This window comes from Cherax quadricarinatus, chromosome 22 (genome assembly GCF_038502225.1).
Source record: "Cherax quadricarinatus isolate ZL_2023a chromosome 22, ASM3850222v1, whole genome shotgun sequence".
In the NCBI taxonomy this organism is placed as follows: Eukaryota; Metazoa; Arthropoda; class Malacostraca; order Decapoda; family Parastacidae; genus Cherax; species Cherax quadricarinatus.
Genome location: NC_091313.1, coordinates 28,834,351 through 28,856,850, shown reverse-complemented (window position 1 = coordinate 28,856,850; position 22,500 = coordinate 28,834,351). Strand labels below are relative to the sequence as shown.

The following is a 22,500-nucleotide window of genomic DNA, read 5'->3' as shown; positions in this document are numbered from 1 at the left end:
AGAAGACCGCAGACAGAGTATAGGCTAGGTGGACAAAGACTACAGACCTCACTCAGGGAGAAAGATCTTAGTAAGTAAGTAAGTAAGTAAGTAAATTTATTCAGGTATACACAATACAGTTACATAGAATTATCATACATAGCAGCATATGTGTAGAGAACCTAGGATAACCCAAAAAAGTCAGACAGAGTGACTTATTTCCATTGGGGTGAGTATAACACCGAGCATGTCTCCGGAAGCACACATCAACCAGATAACTGCTGCAGCATATGGGCGCCTGGCAAACCTGAGAATAGCGTTCCGATACCTTAATAAGGAATCGTTCAAGACACTGTACACTGTGTATGTTAGGCCCATACTGGAGTATGCAGCACCAATCTGGAACCCACACCTGGTCAAGCACGTCAAGAAGTTAGAGAAAGTACAAAGGTTTGCAACAAGGCTAGTCCCAGAGCTCAAGGGAATGTCGTACGAGGAAAGGTTAAGGGAAATCGGACTGACGACACTGGAGGACAGAAGGGTCAGGGGAGACATGATAACGACATACAAGATACTGCGGGGAATAGACAAGGTGGACAGAGATAGGATGTTCCAGAGAGGGGACACAGGGACAAGGGGTCACAACTGGAAGCTGAAGACTCAGACGAGTCACAGGGACGTTAGGAAGTATTTCTTCAGTCATAGAGTTGTCAGCAAGTGGAATAGCCTAGCAAGTGAAGTAGTGGAGGCAGGAACCATACATAGTTTTAAGAAGAGGTATGACAAAGCTCAGGAAGCAGAGAGAGAGAGGACCCAGTAGCGATCAGTGAAGAGGCGGGGCCAGGAGCTGAGTCTCGACCCCTGTAACCACAATTAGGTGAGTAGAATTATTAGGTGAGTACACACACACACACACACACCCACACACACACACACACACACCCGAGTCACAGGGATGTTAGGAAGTACTTCTTCAGTCACAGAGTCGTCAGGAAGTGAAATAGCCTAGTAAGTAATGTAGTGGAGGCAGGAACTATACATAGCTTTAAGACGAGGTATGACAAAGCTCAGGAAGCAGAGAGAGAGAGAGAGAGGACCTAGTAGCCATCAGTGAAGAGGCGGGGCCTGGAACTGAGACTCGACCCCTGGAACCACAGTTAGGTGAGTACACACACACACACACACACACACACACACACACACACACACACACACACACACACACACACACACACACACATACACACACACAAGATGTTCCAGAGAGAGGACACAGAAACAAGGGGTCACTCTTCGAAGCTGAAGACTCAGATGAGTCACAGGGATTTTAGGAAGCATTTCTTCAGCCATAGAGTGGTCAGGAAGTGGAACAGTTTGGCGAGCGATGTAGTGGAGGCAGGAACCATACATAACTGTAAGACGAGGTATGATAAAGCTCATGGAGCAGGGAGAGAGAGGACCAAGTAGCGTTCAGTGAAGAGGCGGTTCCAGGAGCTAAGTCTCGACCCCTGCAACTACAATTAGGTGAGTACAATTAGGTTAGTACACACACACACACACACTGGGGACGACCCCTTCCTGGTAGTACGTGCGTCATAGGAGAAGCGTAGAAGGTCGTCTGTATTTGTCAGTTTTCCGTAGACTTTTTGAGTTACCTTATCTTGGCACAGGAATACAAGTCCCTGAAACACTGGATGGATAAACTAGTTTTCGAAGTGTACACAAAATTTCATCCTATTGACAAAGCTCCAAAAGGGCGAAATGTTTCCTTAATGAACTGTCTAATGTGTTCCGCGTGAAATTTTATCCCCCCTCCCCACACTCTGTCATTATTGATGCCCTCTTTTACCCCTGCAAGTTGCATATTGATGCCCTCTTTTACCCATGCAGGTTGCATATTAATGCCCTCTTTTACCCATGCAAGTTGCATATTGATGCCCTCTTTACCCATGCAAGTTGCATATTGATGCCCTCTTTTACCCATGCAAGTTGCATATTGATGCCCTCTTTACCCATGCAAGTTGCATATTGATGCCCTATTTTACCCATGCAAGTTGCATATTGATGCCCTCTTTACCCATGCAAGTTGCATATTGATGCCCTCTTTACCCATGCAAGTTGCATATTGATGCCCTATTTTACCCATGCAAGTTGCATATTGATGCCCTCTTTTACCCATGCAAGTTGCATATTGATGCCCTATTTTACCCATGCAAGTTGCATATTGATGCCCTCTTTTACCCATGCAAGTTGCATATTGATGCCCTCTTTACCCATGCAAGTTGCATATTGATGCCCTATTTTACCCATGCAAGTTGCATATTGATGCCCTCTTTTACCCATGCAAGTTGCATATTTATGCCCTCTTTTACCCATGCAAGTTGCATATTGATGCCCTCTTTTACCCATGCAAGTTGCATATTGATGCCCTCTTTTACCCATGCAAGTTGCATATTGATGCCCTCTTTACCCATGCAAGTTGCATATTGATGCCCTATTTTACCCATGCAAGTTGCATATTGATGCCCTCTTTTACCCATGCAAGTTGCATATTGATGCCCTATTTTACCCATGCAAGTTGCATATTGATGCCCTCTTTTACCCATGCAAGTTGCATATTGATGCCCTCTTTACCCATGCAAGTTGCATATTGATGCTCTCTTTTACCCATGCAAGTTGCATATTGATGCTCTCTTTTACCCATGCATGTTGTATATTGTTCCATGGCGTCTTTTGTTTAATGGGACTATTCTCTTTTTTTTTCCTTCGTAAGTATCGTCTATTTTATAAGTATTTGCCATCTTGACTGGTTTTTGTCCACATGTAATCATGAAAAACGATAACTTTGTACAATATCGTCAAAAATGGACATGAAGTCTGACGAACGATGCAACTCAAGACAAATATGACAAAAGAACATAGTAACTGGTGATGCAGCTCAAATCCTACAAGTTTTATATATAAGGACTTCCACAGCATATTATATGTACATTACAATGAATGCCCTGAAGAAAGAAACAGTGTAAGAAGCGGAACAGAGCGATAGGAAAGATACGATACCAATTCTCTTGAAATGTATAAAGAGTATGCTCAATACACACATTTCAAAACTAGTCTAACAATAAAATTAATAGGCAAATTAAGAATCAGTGAATAAAAGGAAACGAAAGAAGGGAGAGAGAAATGAATAGGATGAGGAGAGGAGTTGTGGCATGGAAAGAGCATGTTACAATTTATTCGGCATGTGCCACACTCCCATATAGGCTGCCTCCCAACCAGCGAACCGGGTGCTAAGAGTTCAGCATTGGCAGACTTGAGTACAGCGCAGTCTCTCTGGCTTCTGCTTTGCTGTCTGTCACCCTGTACACTTATTATTTTATCTGTACATACTATTGTACATAGTGTACATACCGTATATAGTGGGTGAAGGCAAAATGTATATTATGGTCTACTGCTGAGTTTTGTTTGCTCTATTTCCCATTACGCCAGGTCTCACAGGTCATTCTTTACCTGTGTTCGTAATAATAGGGGTGGATAATAAGAGTATACTTGAGAAACCCCGTGAAAGAAAAGAAAGTAGCTAGAGAGAGAGAGAGAGAGAGAGAGAGAGAGAGAGAGAGAGAGAGAGAGGTTATAAACGAGATGTGTTAATATGTAGAAGAGTGTATGGTGTTGCGCAAGTGGTGAATACATGGGGGATGAATACGCGACTCAGCTGGATAGTGTGAGGTGTTATAATGTATGTCGATAGGCAGACTAGGAGACGAAGAGGCAGAGAAAGTGATAGGCAGAGTGATCGATAGGTATATATATGTAAATATACAGTATATGAATATTGAGATTTTTGTGCAGATTTCGTCTTTTTCTGAATTTCTGTGATGAATGGTGAGGAAGTTTGTAGGTGCTGGAGAGCCCAGAAAATAACTGGTGCAAATGAACCTGTTATCATCTATAAAACTTGTGCTATCTCACCGGTAAGAGTGATAAGAAAACTATCATTAGATCACTTATATTTGTCCTCGTGACCAATCATAATAAAGCTTGTTCTAGCATACTGGGATCTCATTGGCCGCCAGGCAATGCCGCAGCATACAGTGCTATTACTACCAAGTCTGTTGTAAACGATGAATGCGTTATAATATGGAAAACACGTCTTAACAGCTCTAAGCCACAGGTGAAACGCATATTAACCACAAGGGCGATATTCAGGTAGGAATCTAAATAAGAAGACCACACTGGACGAGGAGCTGGACGTCCTTATCGCTTCCATTCGTATTACTAGACGCGACCAGTAAAATCGGAGAGCCGGTGGTGTGGTGGAGGTACGACAGTCGCGAGGTGGAGCTAGCAAGGCTGACCTGCCTAGTGCCACTCTCATCCACCGGCCTGCAAGCTTCACGGAGTTTAACCCCTACACAGGCAAACTACATCCATGTGATATAATTGCAGCCTGTATATGAACCCGCGGAGCATCGCTAACGTCCCCAATATGTGGCACTTGAAGGTAAGACGCAGATTAGAGTACAAATGGGCTTAAACTGCGTTACTTGAGGGTAGTACTATACGAGCCTCATCACCGTTAGCTCGGGATATAAAAATTGAGGCCGAAATATAAGACTTTCTTTATAGGTCAGTATCAGAAAAATGTCCCTTTTCCCTCTCATAGGAAAACAACAATATTTATAACAGTAGCTTCAGAATTTATCCGTCATATGAAATCCTAACCAGTAAAGCACCGCTTGGAGTTCTTACCCATATTGCACAATATGGAACCTTGCCCCATGTAGAACCTACTGGAAGGAATAAACATTGCCCTGCATGGAGCCCTAATCAATGTATCACTGATTGGAACTCTTACCCATGCTGGTCTGCCTGAAATCCCAGCGATTCATTAGGAAATTTTCCACTGCTTGACTTCCATAATAACATTGTGTCCAAGCAACATACCCATGCCACGCCCAATGCTTCCTCTCGGTGACCTACACACTAAAACCGAGACCTCTTCCTGCCTCCTTTCCTTTACTTCCTAATTCAATAGTTACCCACTACACATCTCACAATGTGTTCCCACAAATTACACTGCCTGTTTATACGGTGGACGCCTCACATGGTATACCCACACTCTGTCCTGCTCGTTGATATACTAACTAGCATAGTTTGCTCATACTGCTGCTCGCTAATATAGCAAACACTTTGCATGGTGCATCTCCACATCGTAATTACCATTGATACAGTGAACAGCATTTATCAAAAAAGCGAATTAAAAAAAATACTTTGGGCTACAACTGAGTGGATAATCCGAGAAATTAGATTTAACAATTATACATTATCAGAAGTTTGAATAAATTTAACTCAGGTCAGAAATATATGTGAAATTTAATACATTAATGAAATGGTTATAATCATAACCATAATTTTTAAAGAGGTGAACTAGTAAGCCAGCAGACGGCCTCGTCAGATGACCAAAAGCTCCAGCGGTGGGTCATCAAATGACTAAAATCCGCGTCAGGAAATACTTGTCCTGCTTTCTGATAAAACTTACATAACTCTCACTGAAAATACATGAAAATATAATGTCTTGCTTGTACGAACACTTATCATACAGGTATGATTAGCTAAGAGATAACATCAAATATTGTATGTATTTTGTTTTCATATTAAATTAAACTTCTGCTGATGTGGGTGTCAGTTATATGATGATCCTCTGAGTGGAACTTTTTGGCATCTGACCGGAGGAGGCTTCCATTTGGTTCGCCGGTTCATCCTACATAGCAAAATAAAGATAAACCATACCCCGGCCGGGATTGAACCCGCGGTCAGAGAGTCTCAAAACTCCAGACCGACCGTTTTGAGACTCTCTGACCGCGGGTTCAATCCCGGCCGGGGTATGGTTTGTTTGCAATCGTGTCATTACGATTTCGTGAGTCAAAATAAAGATTCTTGTCTTGGGGGCTATGTGAGTAATGTGTGTTACAGTCTTTCCTTTAATATCGCTGAGCCAAGCAATTAAGTGGAAGGGTAACCCCATGTGACACACACCTGTGACAAGTTTAGGGGAATTTTATACTCTCACAGGCCGGCCTTTGAGTGTCTGCTCAGTCAGGCTCTTTATGTTAGCGGCCTGCTGCCTCACGTAGCCGTGACAACCTGGTTGATCTGGCACTTAATAAGCCTCTCACTGGTTTACCATATAAACATAAAATAACGTGTCCTTCCTACTTAAAAAATAAATAAATCACGTCTTCATCACATTAAAACATGAAAGAATCCAAATTATCGTCAACAAGCATTATATTTTAAAATAAAAGTAATTAATTTTTTTTTTTTTTTTATTTTTTACATTGCTTTATGTAAGGACCCCTCAAGGAAGGTTCCTTGATGTTGGCGAGGGGCTCTTGATTTAGGGAATTGGATCTGTGTTCCAGTTCCCCGAATTAAGCCTGAATGCCTTCCACATCCCCTCCCCCAGGCGCTGTATAATCCTCCGGGTTTAGCGCTTCCCCCTTGATTATAATAATAATTTATGTAAGGAGTAAAGGGATTAGGTAAAGAATTTAGAATAAGATTTGCTTTTGTTACAATATAAACAAAGCAGAAGTTTTATCCAAGTTATTCCACTGTGGTGCTGGAAAAAGTGTAGAATTTCATTCTTGGCAAACAGCTTATTGGAACCATCAACACATAACGGTATAAAGAGTTATAGGCAGAAGCTTCTCTCTCACTACGAGTTGCCCAATGAAGCTTTGTTATGCGAGGCACTTTACGAGAGAGAGAGAGAGAGAGGTAGAAAGGTATTACCTCCTAAGAACTTACGTTATGAGAGGGACGTCCATTAATGTATTCTCTGGAAGGTGCTTCCATCTGGAAGAAAAGTTTGAAGTTTGTTCAGGATTTATACTTATGTAGTGACAGTGTCAAGATATCAGATGGTTATAATGGTACAGCCTTTCGTCCATGAGTGGGTTTTATCGTCACATGGTAAAACCCACTCTCGGGTTTTACATTGTATCATCATGGATTTTACATCATTGTCTTTGTACCAGTTGTCGATAAATGTCTTGTTAAGTGTAACATGTGAGGTTTTCGGATAGTATTGCCAATGTTTTGACTCGTCCAGTGGGCAACCAAAAGTGACCCGGGTTCGATTTCACAGCTGGGCAAGATTTATTGACCCTTGTTTATCTATCAATATGCAGGTGTTAGTCAACTCTCAGACTATGAAATGAACTGTTTGCTTTGTTTATTTTTGCACTGTCTGGGGAGAGATAACAAGGAATAATGAGCAATTTGCATATAATGTTAGGTGTTCACATTTCCTGAGGAACTCCATTATCCCTCGCCTCGCACCTCCTAAGGACGTCATAGCTCCCTCTCATCTGACTGTCCCACATTTTCATTGTATTTCCATGTTATATATTCTTCCTTAACTACTTATACATTTCTTACACACTCTGTGAGCTCTACAGTGATAACGAATGTGGTAACTTAGCAGTAAATCTCCCTGAGCCCTGCTTTCCGTCATTCTTCGCGGATATTAATAATTTTTGCCGATGTGCTCCTCTGGGAAAACTTGTTTAACTTCGACTTTTCACAGAAAAATAGATTACTATGTCTCGGTTTATTTGCAAAGAATATTGACTCTCTCACGACTACCAGTTGCCTTTACTCTCTAAATACATATTCATGAGGAATTGCAAGAAGCCACTATCACGTGCCCAACATAGTCTATGGAGGAGGAGCCTGGACACAGCTATCATTCAACAGTCTTTACTGCTAAAAGTCACTGATTATTATTACACTTATGGGAGGCGCTAAATCCGTGTTGTTATTATTATAATCATGGGGAAGCGCTAAACCCGTAGGATTATTCAGCGCCTGTGGGAGGAGGGGGAATGGAAGACAGCTTCATACAGTGATGGAGAGGAGCAATCAAGTTAGATCTGAGGATGGGAAGGGCAGCTCTAGTTCCTCAAATCAAGAGCCCTTCACTATCAACACTGCACTCCATTCAAGAAATAAGTCTTTGCTTTCCAGTTAAAAAGAATTTTTTTTTTTTAACTGAACACGAAAAAAAATTATCTTGCAAAATAAAATTGATGGCGATAAACCAGTTGAGTTTCTGAATGTTTCTTAACCACGAGGCGGCCTGGTGGCGAGCATAGCGCTACCCAATTACTTTTATGAGATAATGGAATTGTCTCTTATCTTCTCATTATCATTCGGCGTATCTCACCTTGCATAGGTCGCGGACCCTGCCAGCTGAGTCCATGTGTTTCGGCATCTCTAGGGCATCCGCTAAGCGGAAATCGGGTGCTCTGACATCTCTAGTGGGTCCGACCAGTGTAGAGTTCGGGTTTTTCAACATAGGCAATGAACCTGACGAGCCTAGTCCGAGTGTTTCGGCGTAGCTAACTGATTCAACCAGTTAAACTTTGGGTTCTAGGGTCACTAATACATTCAGCCATTCCAGTGTGGGTACTCAGGCATTGTCCGCACTGCAATTTGTAAAATATATCAGCTATCCACAGATGGCGCAACGAGACTAGAGATTTGCGCAAGCATTCAGTTACACCAACCCACTTACAAATACACACGACAACACAGTAGTGTGTAAGGTACCAAGGTACATCGTGCCTTTAGAAAGTGCAAGCAGACAGGCATACGAGACTGATTTTAGAAACATCTGCTTGTGAATACATATTGTACAGTAACTGGGCTTATACATAATGATGTAAAACGAGGCATATATTTTCAATCCAGGACAAATTTATTTCTCTCTTCCAGTAACAATATAAATAAAGAAATAACTCTCCCCTTATTGCACAGTACAACAATTATTAAGAAACAAACAGGAAAGCGAATAGAATGCTGAATGTACGTAGAAGTTAGTAAACTCTAGCTCACGAGACGGAAAGAGAAGCCTAGCAATCCTGCCAACGTTCATAACGTTTAAAAAGCATTAATCTGTATAGCCCTTGTGGCTTAGCGCTTCTTTTTGATTATAATAATAATAATAAGCATTAATTTCACTCATGACCGGACGATAGTACATCCCTGGATGGTTGGCGTCTACCAACCTACGTTCTGCAGTAATATTTACCGAGGTGTCGAGAACTAATTATTAAGGACGACTATTTCGATCACAATTAATGTCGCTTCCTATCATACCATGACAGCATGAGGTAGTGGTGAGTGACGAACCTGAGACATCACCATTTGTGACTCATCGTGAATACAAGGAGTACGAATACATTGCGTTCATGAATGTTACTGACAATATCAGCTGTCTTCTATAAAAAGATAGCGCAAACGGCAGAGCATGTTTTTGAGACAACATTTCGCTCTGTATAAAGCCTTACATGGACCGAAACGTTGTTCCTTGTCCCTTCTTGTTGAAAATTAAAAATTTCATGAGTCTTGATGAAACGTTAGACATGAGAAATGTGTTGAGTAATATGTTGATAATATACAAACTCATTACCCGCCCTTAGAAAACAGATTTTTAAGCAAGTCTAAAATTATAATATCCATGAAAAAAAATGTCGGTTACATAAGAACATAAGAAAGAAGGAACACTGCAACAGGTCTACTGACCCATGCGGAGAAGGTCCATGTGTCCCCCCCCCCCCGGATTAGCCCAATGACCCACCCAGGCTGGTCACCTCCACTCAAGAAAGGAGAACGGCACCAGACCCAGCAGCACAAGCTAGTCAGGTCCAACTCACACCCACCCACACCCACTCATGTATTTATCTAACCTATTTTTAAAATTACACAACGTTTTAGCCTCAATAACTGTACTCGGGAGTTTGTTCCACTCATCCACAACTCTATTACCAAACTAGTACTTTCCTATATCCTTCCTGAATCTGAATTTTTCCAGCTTGAAACCATTGCTGCGAGACTTGTCTTGGCTGGAAATTTTCAGCACACTATTTACATCCCCTTTATTTATTCCTGTTTTCCATTTATACACCTCGATCATATCCCCCCTAATTCTACGCCTTTCGAGAGAGTGCAGATTCAGGGCCCTCAGTCTATCCTCATAGGGAAGATTTCTGATACATGGGATCATCTTTGTCATCCTCCTCTGTACGTTTTCCAGAGCATTTATATCCATTCTGTAATACGGTGACCAGAACTGAGCAGCATAGTCTAAATGAGGCCTAACCAAGGATATATAGAGTTGAAGAACAACATGGAGGACTTTTATTATTTATACTTCTAGATATGAAGCCAAGAATTCTGTTAGCTTTATTGCGAACATTAATGCACTGTTGTCTTGGTTTTAGATTACTGCTAACCAGAACTCCTAAATCCTTTATTATTTAGTTTATATGTGGCATGGTTATTTAACTGTCCAACATTTAGAAGTTTGCATTTGTCAATATTAAACTGCATCTGCCACTTCTCCGACCATTGCATCAGTCTATTCAAATCATCCTGGAGTGCTCTAGTGTCCTCATTAGAATGAATTGGACGGCCTATTTTGGTGTCATCAGCAAATTTGCTTATGTCGCTATTTATTCCCTCACCTATGTCGTTTATGTAAATTGTGAACAACAAGAGGCCCAACACTGGCCCCTGAGGAACACCGCTTGTGATGTGTCCCGATTCTGATTTCTCCCCATTTATGCGAACTCTCTGCTGCCTATTTGTCAGCCATGCCTCTACCCAGGAAAAAATTCTCCTCCTATTCCGTGTGCCTTAAGTTTCCTCAATAGCCTCTGGTGTGGAACTTTATCGAAAGCCTTACTGAAGTCCATATACACAATATCATATTCATTACCATGATCTACCTCCTCAAATACCTTAGTGAAAAAAGTCAGTAAATTCGTAAGACAGGAACGCCCCTTTGTAAAACCGTGTTGAGATTCATTAATCAATCTGTGCCTATCAAGATGGCTACGAATTGCTTCGGCAATTATTGATTCCATAAATTTTCCCACTATGAAGGTAAGGCTTATTGGTCTATAGTTCGAAGCCAAGGACCTGTCACCTACCTTGTAAATAGGTATTACATTTGCCATTTTCCACTTATCAGGCACCGTGCCAGTTTGTAGTGATATGTTAAAAAGATTAGCAAAAGGTATACTAAGTTCCTCTTTACATTCCTTTAACACCCTTGCAAACAGTTCATCAGGGCCTGGGGATTTGTTAGGTTTTAGTTTCTCTATTTGTCTTGATTGGTTTGTCATATTTAAAGCCAATTAACAACACGAGTTTTCATTCAGGTTTCACTATTTTATCCTGTACTCCACCACTCAAGAATACTTTAATTCCTAAAAGGTAGATTAAAGTAAACTCGGTATATATGCAGAGAAGTATATTCTTTTCGGTGTATATCCCTTGAAAAGCAGCTTCGGTATTAATATACTTAATGGGTATAGACGAGGGAGGAGTGTCTGGAAGAACAGTGAAATAACATTGATGGAGGATGCAGAAGTGCTCTAATAATATTGATGGAGGATGCAGAAGTGCTCTAATAATATTGATGGAGGATGCAGAAGTGCTCTAATAATATTGATGGAGGATGCAGAAGTGCTGTAATAATATTGATGGAGGATGCAGAAGTGTTCTAATAATATTGATGGAGGATGCAGAAGTGCTCTAATAATACTGATGGAGGATGCAGAAGTGCTGTAATAATATTGATGGAGGATGCAGAAGTGCTGTAATAATATTGATGGAGGATGCAGAAGTGCTGTAATAATATTGATGGAGGATGCAGAAGTGCTGTAATAATACTGATGGAGGATGCAGAAGTGCTGTAATAATATTGATGGAGGATGCAGAAGTGCTCTAATAATATTGATGGAGGATGCAGAGGTGCACTAATAATATTGATGGAGGATGCAGAAGTGCTCTAATAATATTGATGGAGGATGCAGAGGTGCACTAATAATATTGATGGAGGATGCAGAAGTGCTGTAATAATACTGATGGAGGATGCAGAGGAGCACTAATAATATTGATGGAGGATGCAGAGGTGCACTAATAATATTGATGGAGGATGCAGAGGTGCACTAATAATATTGATGGAGGATGCAGAAGTGCTCTAATAATATTGATGGAGGATGCAGAGGTGCACTAATAATATTGATGGAGGATGCAGAAGTGTTTTGACATGAATAACAGAGAATTAAGTGAATACATAAATTGCATCCCTACCTTTCCTGTGATGAAATAAAATAAATATTGTACCACAGGAGGGAAAAGACAATGAACCAATAAATTAGTAGGCATCATGGGTGGGGAATAACAGCGGCAACATCTGACGCATGAAGACAAATAGAAGATACAGAATAAACTCCTGTTGAGAGAGTGTTTCGCTCTGGGTGGTGCAATATTCGCAATATTCAATAAAATTACGTTTAAGGATATTTTTTCTATATTTTTAAATGTTTCACATCTTTTTTTTTTAAATCATATGACTTGGTAAATATACAGAGCGAAACGTCGTTACAGAACAATCTTGTTCTATAGTTTGTTTTCTAATATCGTATTTCATTAAGCCTCTGTTGCAAGGGACTCTCTGCTAGGTGTTTCTGTAGCTTAACTAAGAGTGGATACATACTGCGAGGTATATATCGGTATCATAAATTCATCCTCACGTATATATAAGCATATTGAGAGGGCATATCTCTTTTCATATACACTGTGATGTACATCTGTGTGTATAAAGTCAGATTTGTATTTATCTCTTTACAGTATATACACTGAAAAGATTACATTACTCCTGCAACGAAGGATTCATACTAATGTCAAGTAACGAAGAATTCTTTACAGGTGTCAAACGGTATAATGATACGAAGGAAATTTTTTCAGTCAGCACTTGGATTCCCACCATGAAATCATTTAAAATAACTAATCTAGACTGGAGCTTTTACAGATGTAAAAACTATATATTAAATACTCTAGTTAGAATTTAGCATGTGTGAAACGTTGTGCAATGCCGGAAAACTTTACGTATTACTTGATATCTCCGTGTCGACAACCAAACCAGTGGACACCGCTGCAGGCGTCTACGTCATTCCTTGCAACAGCTGATAAGTCCTACGTGGGTTGGGGGGAGGGTTGACCTCCAGGGACTCCAACACAAGAATCAACACAACAATACCTTCTACAGGGATCTAATATTCTTCATACCCACTGGGGGAGTGGATGAACAGACACGTAATGAAAAGCAAGATTTTTTCCAAAGGCTTTTTATCGCACTTTATTATTCTTTTTAATACACTGGCCATCTCTCAATGAGGTAGGGCGACCCCAAGAAAGAAGAAACACTTGCACCATCATTCACTCCATCATCGTCTTGTTAGATAAGCACAGACATTACAGCTTTACATTCCTCTCCAAACTGCAATATCCCCACCCTTCTTCTTCTTCTGCTTCTTCTTCTTCTTCTTATTCTTCTTCTTCTTATTATTATTATTATTATTATTATTATTATTATTAATTTCATTATTGCATGCGTTTTGAGTGCTAAACTAGAGGGGGTCATGCAACTTCTGTTGGTATATGGGAGGCAGATTCAATCCAAGGAAGAGGGAAAGCCTGGTTCAGTTCCTTGGATCAGGAACCTCTCAGCGGAGTCATGGAACCTCCAGTGAGGTGTTATCAGATTTGACAAAGCTCACTTTTGAGCGAAACGTCGTCTATAATAAAGATTTTCTCTGCAATGATGTCCAAATTTAGTGCTGACAGGTCTGGACATGAAGCCAGAATACTGAACAAGCTTTTGCTCGGAGTAAAACTTCAGTCCTCTATGATGAGATTTAGTAAAGCTCTGAGCGATACATTGTCCCAGTAACAGCTTACTCTGGATATTGGGACAAGTCATGCTCTGCTTGACGTTTTTTAATACCCACTTATAAACAATACATGGACACAGAGGGTATATAAAGGCTCTGAGTGAGGTGTAATACTAGTGAGGTACCATTTAGATGTTCACTAGTGGTAGTAGTAGTAGTAGTAGTAGTAACAAAAATACTACTACTACTACTACTACTACTACCACCACTAGTGAACATCTAAATGGTACCTCACTAGTATTGCACCTCACTCAGAGCCTTTATATACCCTCTGTGTCCATGTATTGTTTATAATGGCTTGATAAAGCTCCTGGAGAGCGAAACGTTGCCACAATAAATGTCACATTAGTTGCACTTGTGTCCTTTTACTTTACATATTGTCGGTAATTCTACCAACTTTATTATAATACCCATTTGTAGATCTGTTGTTCCAGTCGCCAGGACACGCGTGCAACACCTGGCTATCTTTATTTAAAGTCGTTTCGCTAACCAGTGGTCAGCCACTGGTTGGTGAAGTGTGTCTAATAAAGACCTCCAGGTGTTGACTTTAAGTCTAATTCCTTATCTTGTCGGTACTGTATAACGTTATTTTAGAGATACACTGGAGACTGGTGGAAGAGGCATGATTCCTGGAATCGTGAGCAATGCAGTGATCCCTGGAGGTCGCCACCAGAGTTGAAGGCCCAGTTGGATTCACCTTAGCATCAGTAGTATGACCAGATACTGACCGGCTGGCGCGTGGGAAGACTGGAAACTGCGCTCTTAGGTAGTTTAGTAAAGCAAGTCTCGAAGCATTGGGGAGTTAATGAAACAGGTCCTCGCTGGTTCAAGGCAACAAGCGGCGCAACTTGGCCTATAGTGGATGATGATGATGATGATAATAATAATAATAATAATAATAATAATAATAATAATAATAATAATAATAATAATAATAATAATAATCTTTATTTCTACAAGTGCATGTACAACGTATACAGACGTAGCTGACATCAGTGACATTATACTATGTAGAAAGCCACATGTTATACAGAGCATTTCAGGCAAATGAGGCCTGGTCTCAGATCGAGCCGGGGGGACGTTGCCCCCCGAAACCCTCTCCAGGTAAGCGTGCGACCCACACCAGTCGACTAACACCATGGTACCTATTTTCACAGGTGTTATAATGAAACACGTCCTATTGTTTCCACCTGTACCTAAGATCGAACTAAGGACCTGAGTGTGTGAGCTAAGAGCGCTATAGCATTCTAGCTACGGGACGGCACGCAGGCACACAGTCCCCCCCCATCACAGTAGTGAACCAAAACGCAGGTTGAAACTTCTGTCTGTCCGTAATACATGCAATAAAAATAGGATGGATCATGGCAAGTTAGAGTAAGACATGTTGCATTACAACTGTCTAGACTGAAAAGCTGCTGGGTATTAATCCCTCAAGAGAGGTTCCTTGACGCTGGTGAGGGGCTCTTGATCTAGGGAACTGGATCTGTGCTCCAGTTCTCTGAATTGAGCCTGAATCCTTTCCATCTCCCCCCCCCCAAGGCACTGTATAATCCCTATGGGTTTAGCGCTCTCTCGTGATAATACTGGGTATTAGCATTTTCTTTTTTTAAAAGAGGGACGATTTGAGGGACGATATCATTACTTCAGAATTCTTAAGATGGTTTCAAGAATGAAGTTGATGTTTCTATTAGTCTTTATGATGGCCGACCCCACTCTGCATGAGCCATGCGGATTTAGCGCTTTCTCTGAATACAATAATTGGTGTTAATTGCTGAATTTCCAACCAAGCCTCTCCAACCTCCTTTTTCGAAGTACTTTTAATTAATTTTTTTATAAGAGAATGAAAGTGAAAAAAAAAAAAAATCAACAGGCCGACTAAAATATATTACAAATAATTTGATGTTTTTATTATATTACATATAATTTGATGTTTTTTTATTGAAAAAAAAAAACGGAGGAATTCCTGGGTGATATAATCATATAATAAAATATTCTCTTTAGAATGTTACGAGTAACTTAAATAAGGCATTTTAATTGAATAGAACCAATTGGCTAGAGTATCTGCGCTTCCCTCTCCTTTTACATAGTTGAATTTAAAGAGAAATTTGGGGATAAAGATATAGTTATGGGGGGAGACAGAGCCTGGTGTGGAGGTTGAACACAGAGCCTCGTGTGGAGGTTGAACACAGAGCCTGGTGTGGAGGTTGAACACAGAGCCTGGTGTGGAGGTTGAACACAGAGCCTGGTGTGGAGGTTGAACACAGAGCCTGGTGTGGAGGTTGAACACAGAGCCAGGTGTGGAGGTTGAACACAGAGCCTGGTGTGGAGGTTGAACACAGAGCCTGGTGTGGAGGTTGAACACAGAGCCAGGTGTGGAGGTTGAACACAGAGCCTGGTGTGGAGGTTGAACACAGAGCCAGGTGTGAAGGTTGAACACAGAGCCAGGTGTGGAGGTTGAACATAGAGCCTGGTGTGGAGGTTGAACACAGAGCCTGGTGTGGAGGTTGAACACAGAGCCTGGTGTGGAGGTTGAACACAGAGCCTGGTGTGGAGGTTGAACACAGAGCCAGGTGTGGAGGCTGAACACAGAGCCAGGTGTGGAGGTTGAACACAGAGCCTGGTGTGGAGGTTGAACACAGAGCCAGGTGTGGAGGTTGAACACAGAGCCTGGTGTGGAGGTTGATCACAGAGCCCGGTGTGGAGGTTGAACACAGAGCCAGGTGTGGAGGTTGAACACAGAGCCTGGTGTGGAGGTTGAACACAGAGCCAGGTGTGGAGGTTGAACACAGAGCCAGGTGTGGAGGTTGAACACAGAGCCAGGTGTGGAGGTTGAACACAGAGCCAGGTGTGGAGGTTGAACACAGAGCCTGGTGTGGAGGTTGAACACAGAGCCAGGTGTGGAGGTTGAACACAGAGCCAGGTGTGGAGGTTGAACACAGAGCCAGGTGTGGAGGTTGAACACAGAGCCTGGTGTGGAGGTTGAACACAGAGCCTGGTGTGGAGGTTGAACACAGAGCCTGGTGTGGAGGTTGATCACAGAGCCCGGTGTGGAGGTTGAACACAGAGCCAGGTGTGGCGGTTGAACACAGAGCCAGGTGTGGAGGCTGAACACAGAGCCAGGTGTGGAGATTGAACACAGAGCCAGGTGTGGAGGCTGAACACAGAGCCAGGTGTGGAGATTGAACACAGAGCCAGGTGTGGAGATTGAACACAGAGCCAGGTGTGGAGATTGAACACAGAGCCAGGTGTGGAGATTGAACACAGAGCCAGGTGTGGAGGCTGAACTTAGAGCCAGGTGTGGAGGTTGAACACAGAGCTAAGTGTGGAGGTTGAGCACAGAGCCAGATGTGGAGATTGAACACAGAGCCAGGTGTGGAGGCTGAACACAGAGCCAGGTGTGGAGGCTGAACACAGAGCCAGGTGTGGAGGCTGAACACAGAGCCAGGTGTGGAGGCTGAACACAGAGCCAGGTGTGGAGGCTGAACACAGAGCCAGGTGTGGAGATTGAACATAGAGCCAGGTGTGGAGGCTGAACACAGAGCCAGGTGTGGAGGCTGAACACAGAGCTAGGTGTGGAGGTTGAACACAGAGCCAGGTGTGGAGACTGAACACAGAACCAGGTGTGGAGACTGAACACAGAGCCAGGTGTGGAGACTGAACACAGAGCTAGGTGTGGAGATTGAACACAGAGCCAGGTGTGGAGGCCGAACACAGAGCCAGGTGTGGAGGCCGAACACAGAGCCAGGTGTGGAGACTGAACACAGAACCAGGTGTGGAGACTGAACACAGAGCCAGGTGTGGAGACTGAACACAGAGCTAGGTGTGGAGATTGAACACAGAGCCAGGTGTGGAGGCCGAACATAGAACCAGGTGTGGAGACTGAACACAGAGCCAGGTGTGGAGGCCGAACACAGAGCCAGGTGTGGAGGCTGAACACAGAGCCAGGTGTGGAGGCCGAACACAGAGCCAGGTGTGGAGACTGAACACAGAGCCAGGTGTGGAGACTGAACACAGAGCCAGGTGTGGAGGCCGAACACAGAGCCAGGTGTGGAGACTGAACACAGAGCCAGGTGTGGAGGCCGAACACAGAGCCAGGTGTGGAGACTGAACACAGAGCCAGGTGTGGAGGTTGAACTGCTGAGTGTGGGAAATGAAGAGCGAGGTGTGGGGGGGGGGACAAAGCTAAAATAGTTGAGATACGATGTTATCAGGATAAAAAATTATAATGTGGATTATCACTTAGCTAAGCTGATCCAGGCACTCACCCCGACCACTCTAGTTTATTCTCTTCTTTTCTCCTCTACTCTACTGTGTTTTTTTTTTTCATTCTACTCTAGGCTGCTGAAATCTGTTCTGCTCTACTCTGCTCTACTTTCATCCCGAGCAGTAATGGAAAACAAATAAAAAATAAAAAAAATCTGAAATTGTTGGATCACTGAGTTGGATCACTGAGCTGGATGACTGAGCTAGATCACTGAGCTGGATCACTGAGCTAGCTCACTGAGATGGATCACTGAACTAGCTCACTGAGCTGGATCACTGAGCTAGCTCACGGAGCTGGATCACTGAGCTGGATCAATAAACTGGATCACTAAGCTAGATCACTAAGCTGGATCACTGTATTTTAGATAGCGTCACAGAGCAGAATCAACGCTGAGGTGAACCTCCGTGCGTGGAGTGGCTTTAATCACTGGGAATTAACGTGTATTGCAGATATTTCCTAACACATACCTACCAAGCTGGATACCACTGGCATTCACCGTCTAATTTACTAGAGCTCCAGCTCTAGCAAATTAGAGCCTCACCACTTGAAACCTAGCCAAACGAATTGTGCTCAATTCAGGATTTTGATATCTTAGGACTGTCGCGTCATGTTATTTTTAATGTGATGCATAGTTTGATTGATCACTATGAAGCTGTCTTCTTATTTTGGTTATATTTTCGTACTTAATAGAAGATAAACAAACCGCAGTTTGCTGTAAGACGCGCAGTATATAATCAGTCTGTTTAGTTGACCGAAAAATACAAAAATTATTAAGATTATCATATTACTCCCACAACAAAATCATCAACCTTTCACTCATCAAGGGATGTCAGGTAACGTGATGCGAGCCATGATAATAGTCCAGAAAGGACAGAAACATCTTATACAGTTTTCAAATTGTGGGTTAGATGTGAATTGCTCTATCCTAGTAAATTATAACTTTTAGTCCTCACTAAAACATGTCTAACACGGCCGCCATGATCCGAGTAAGTGACAACTCGCAATACCTATGTTATCATTATTGTATATATAATCTCGCTGTAACATATATATGGGCTGGGTCAGTAGTTACTCAGTACCACCATAGGAGATATCAACTCATTCGTTACTTTTTCAGTTTTCCGGTATCACTGTCTCTGCCAGTGTTTATTAGTGCATTGCAGCAAATCCTACATATTTCTCTTAAAATATTACCAACTTTTGTCACAAAGTTCTTAAAATGAGCAAAAAATGATATTGGTAATACTAATTCAGTATTCCTGTATTCTGCTAGACTTTAAGATACTGCGTCCGGTACTGCACTGTATCCTCATTTCTACAATTGACTCATTCACAGTTGATACATCAACCAATTTCTACTCCTCTCTTTCCATCTATTTTTTATCATACTCAGGTTCCATCTACTGAAATCTTTTGGTAACTTTTTAGATTTAGTAATTCTCAACAAGTTCATACTTTTTTCTTTTAACTCTTCATCAATGTAATACGCTTCGGTGTTTCACACTAACATGAGCCAAGTTTAACTTGATGTTCCCTTCACTGGAAACCTTGATGCTTACCGAAGGGTTCTTGATCCGATAAACTGAAACTACACTTCCCTTCATTAAATCTAACCTGATCACCTAGGATTCTCCAGGCTTTTTATAACCCCTACAGTTTTATCTCCTTGAATATAATGTGTTTCTTATCCAGGTGTGGCCGCCTCTCCTCCTGTCCATGTGTCTCCTCGTTCACTCGGCAGCCACTAGTCCATTGACACAGAAGGACGAGTACGATAATTACGCATATAATGAAGAGGACTACGGAGACACAGGGGAAACCAAGCCAGAGTCTGAATTCGCTGCAGAGAAGCCTGAAGTTCACGCAAAACCTCAAACACTGTTAGTGACACAGCCTGAGCTTCTGCAAGCAACGGAACCTTTGACAGCGGAAGAGCCAAAACAAAGAAGTACAGGAAAAATGGAAGATTCGAAGGTAGAGTCAACAACAGAACCAACACTGGAGCCGAAGCCACAACTCTCGGTAGAGCCTGAACTCCAGTCGTCACAGCTTAATGACACTAGAGTGGAAATGACCGACTCAGTAGACTTGCAGTCGCTTGAGGTATTTACAAATAGCTCGATCGAGGAAGAGACAGACATCGTCATCCCTCACGTTAATGAAACCAAGGGGATCAATGCTGTTCCCGGTGAGTAAACTTAGTCTGTCACATACAGTAGTCTCCCCGCTACATGTATTAAGTTTTCTTCATCTCACACGGCTTTGTTATTCTTTTTTCATTGTCTTCACCTTGAATCTAGGACACTGTTACGTTTAGTTTTGCAATACATGATATATATCTCTATTATTAAAGATTAGCCGGTATTCTCCCGGCCCGGGCCTTTTCCAAGTGGTGGCCCGGCCTTGGCTCCCTGTTTAGGGAGTGTCTGAGACCTAAGTCTTCCATGGGAGGAGGCACAAGTACCTCCTCATCTTTGGGACCAACTGTCCCCAGGCCTAGCCACAAGCTAGGCCTCTCTGGTCTGCCATCCCCGCCCCAAGGGGGCTAATGGGAATGACAAGTCTTATGAGCTAAAGGCTCGGGCTCAGGCACCTACCCTACCCTAGAAGGGTTAGGCATGGTATCGATCTATATATCTCATATTTTATTTTTATATGAATAAAAATATTTTTAAAATACAAGATATTACGTGACATTATGTAACTATCTTTTTATAGTTGAATGGCTGATGTTCTGGACCTAAATCCAGTTATAAAAGATGTTTATGTTATGATAGTTATGGAAGCATTTCTTAAATTATTTATTAACATATATTAGCAGGACAAGAATCATAGACCGTATGTGAACTCGATATCAAAACACCAGTCGTAAAAACTAATAAATACAAAATATCGTTAGGGACTCAATATTCATGCTAGATGAAAAAAAATGAGATAAAAATTAGGGCTTCACTTGCCTCAGAGTAAAACATTTTTCTTACTTCATCAATTGCTAATGACAATGATTCTCGAGTGACTTTGGAAAAGTTTTTGCCAACTATTTCGTCGTTTTCTGGCAGTTTGTATAAGCTAGCATATCAGTTATAGACGAGCTTATAAAATGTAACTTGGAAGACAGAAGCGTGTTAACATACTGTATGGGATATCAGAGTAATAACACCTTGTACCAGTAGTACTTGCATGTTAGTGATCACAATTTAAGATGTATTTAATTTTGCCTTAGCATATCTGATTAAGACATTTTTTTTCTTTTCTTCTTGCTTCAACTCATTCACAATGTTTTGTCTGTTTGGTATTCTCTGCAATAATGCAAATTCACTAACTAAAGTTTTCCATAATGTTGTGATTTCTTACGAACGTTTTTCGCAATTTCATTACTTGTGACTAACTTTTCAGTTTACCCTGGCTTGCAGTGTAGACTCACACGACGGTATACTCATCCTTAATAACCTTGTATACCGCTGGTATTCAGTGAGGTTTTTAACTAAATATAAGTTTAGGAAACATTCCGTGCTTTCACGATCCTGTAATTACTATACCTGTTGGGGGTAATATAGATGATGGGAGACTTAGGTCTCAGACACTCCCTAAAGAGGGAGCCAAGGCCGGGCCACCACTTGGACAAGGCCCGGGCCGGGAGAATACCGGCTAATCTTTAACTAACTAACTAACATTCCGTGCTTTCACGATCCTGTAATTACTATACCTGTTGGGGGTAATATAGATGATGACTGCAAAAACATTTAAATGGCAACAGTCTATTAAGTAGATCAGCTCGTGCCATAATCACACAAAATACGTTTGGTTTTCACGATCATTGTTCCTCTCTGTACTATTATTATTACGACCACCGTAAGGTACGAGGCCTGTAGGGGGTACGACCACCGTAAGGTACGAGGCCTGTAGGGGGCCACATGGGGAATGGGATGTAATCATTATTTATCCTTGGAAAAGGAAGGTAACAAATTGACGAAGAAAAAATGTCTTTTTCGTGTTATTTGAATTAATTTTTGTTTGCTAAAATTGTGGTGAGCACGAGAAAACAATTATATGGAAGTATTGTGTATTCTCTTTAAAAGAGCATCCAGTGTCTGATATCTACAAGGTTTTGAGGTATTTTGTGAATTACAGTGTTACTCCTCCCTAAGTAAAATTAAACATACATATACACACAAAAAACACTATTATTATCACTAATAACATCACCACCACCGCCACTACGACTACCAAAAGAATCATCATTACTATCACCATCTTCACTACCACCACCGACACTACAAACACTACTACCGCACTACTACCAACTTTATCACCAGTACTATCATTACTAACATCACCACTACCACTGCTGGTATCACCACCATCAACACTGCCACCAACATCTCCACCTGACCTATAACTTCACTAACCTTTCTGATCTACCCCGCCTGCCTACAGCAAGTT

At 41.8% G+C, this 22,500-nt stretch overlaps 1 protein-coding gene across 5 annotated transcripts in view; it reads left to right on the top strand.

The window, feature by feature from the left end:
- Nucleotides 1-4,298: 4,298 nt before the first annotated feature.
- LOC128689582 (axotactin-like) overlaps nucleotides 4,299-22,500 on the top strand; it is a 65,017-nt gene continuing 46,815 nt past the window's right edge. For all 5 annotated transcript variants that reach the window (XM_070087614.1, XM_070087613.1, XM_070087612.1 and 2 more), the window contains exons 1-3: nucleotides 4,299-4,483; nucleotides 19,750-20,245; nucleotides 22,495-22,500. The exon at nucleotides 22,495-22,500 is cut by the window's right edge and continues 171 nt beyond it. In XM_070087614.1, the coding sequence (XP_069943715.1) occupies nucleotides 4,436-4,483; nucleotides 19,750-20,245; nucleotides 22,495-22,500 (550 nt within the window). In that variant the 5' untranslated portion in view covers nucleotides 4,299-4,435. The remainder of the gene's footprint in view (nucleotides 4,484-19,749; nucleotides 20,246-22,494) is intronic.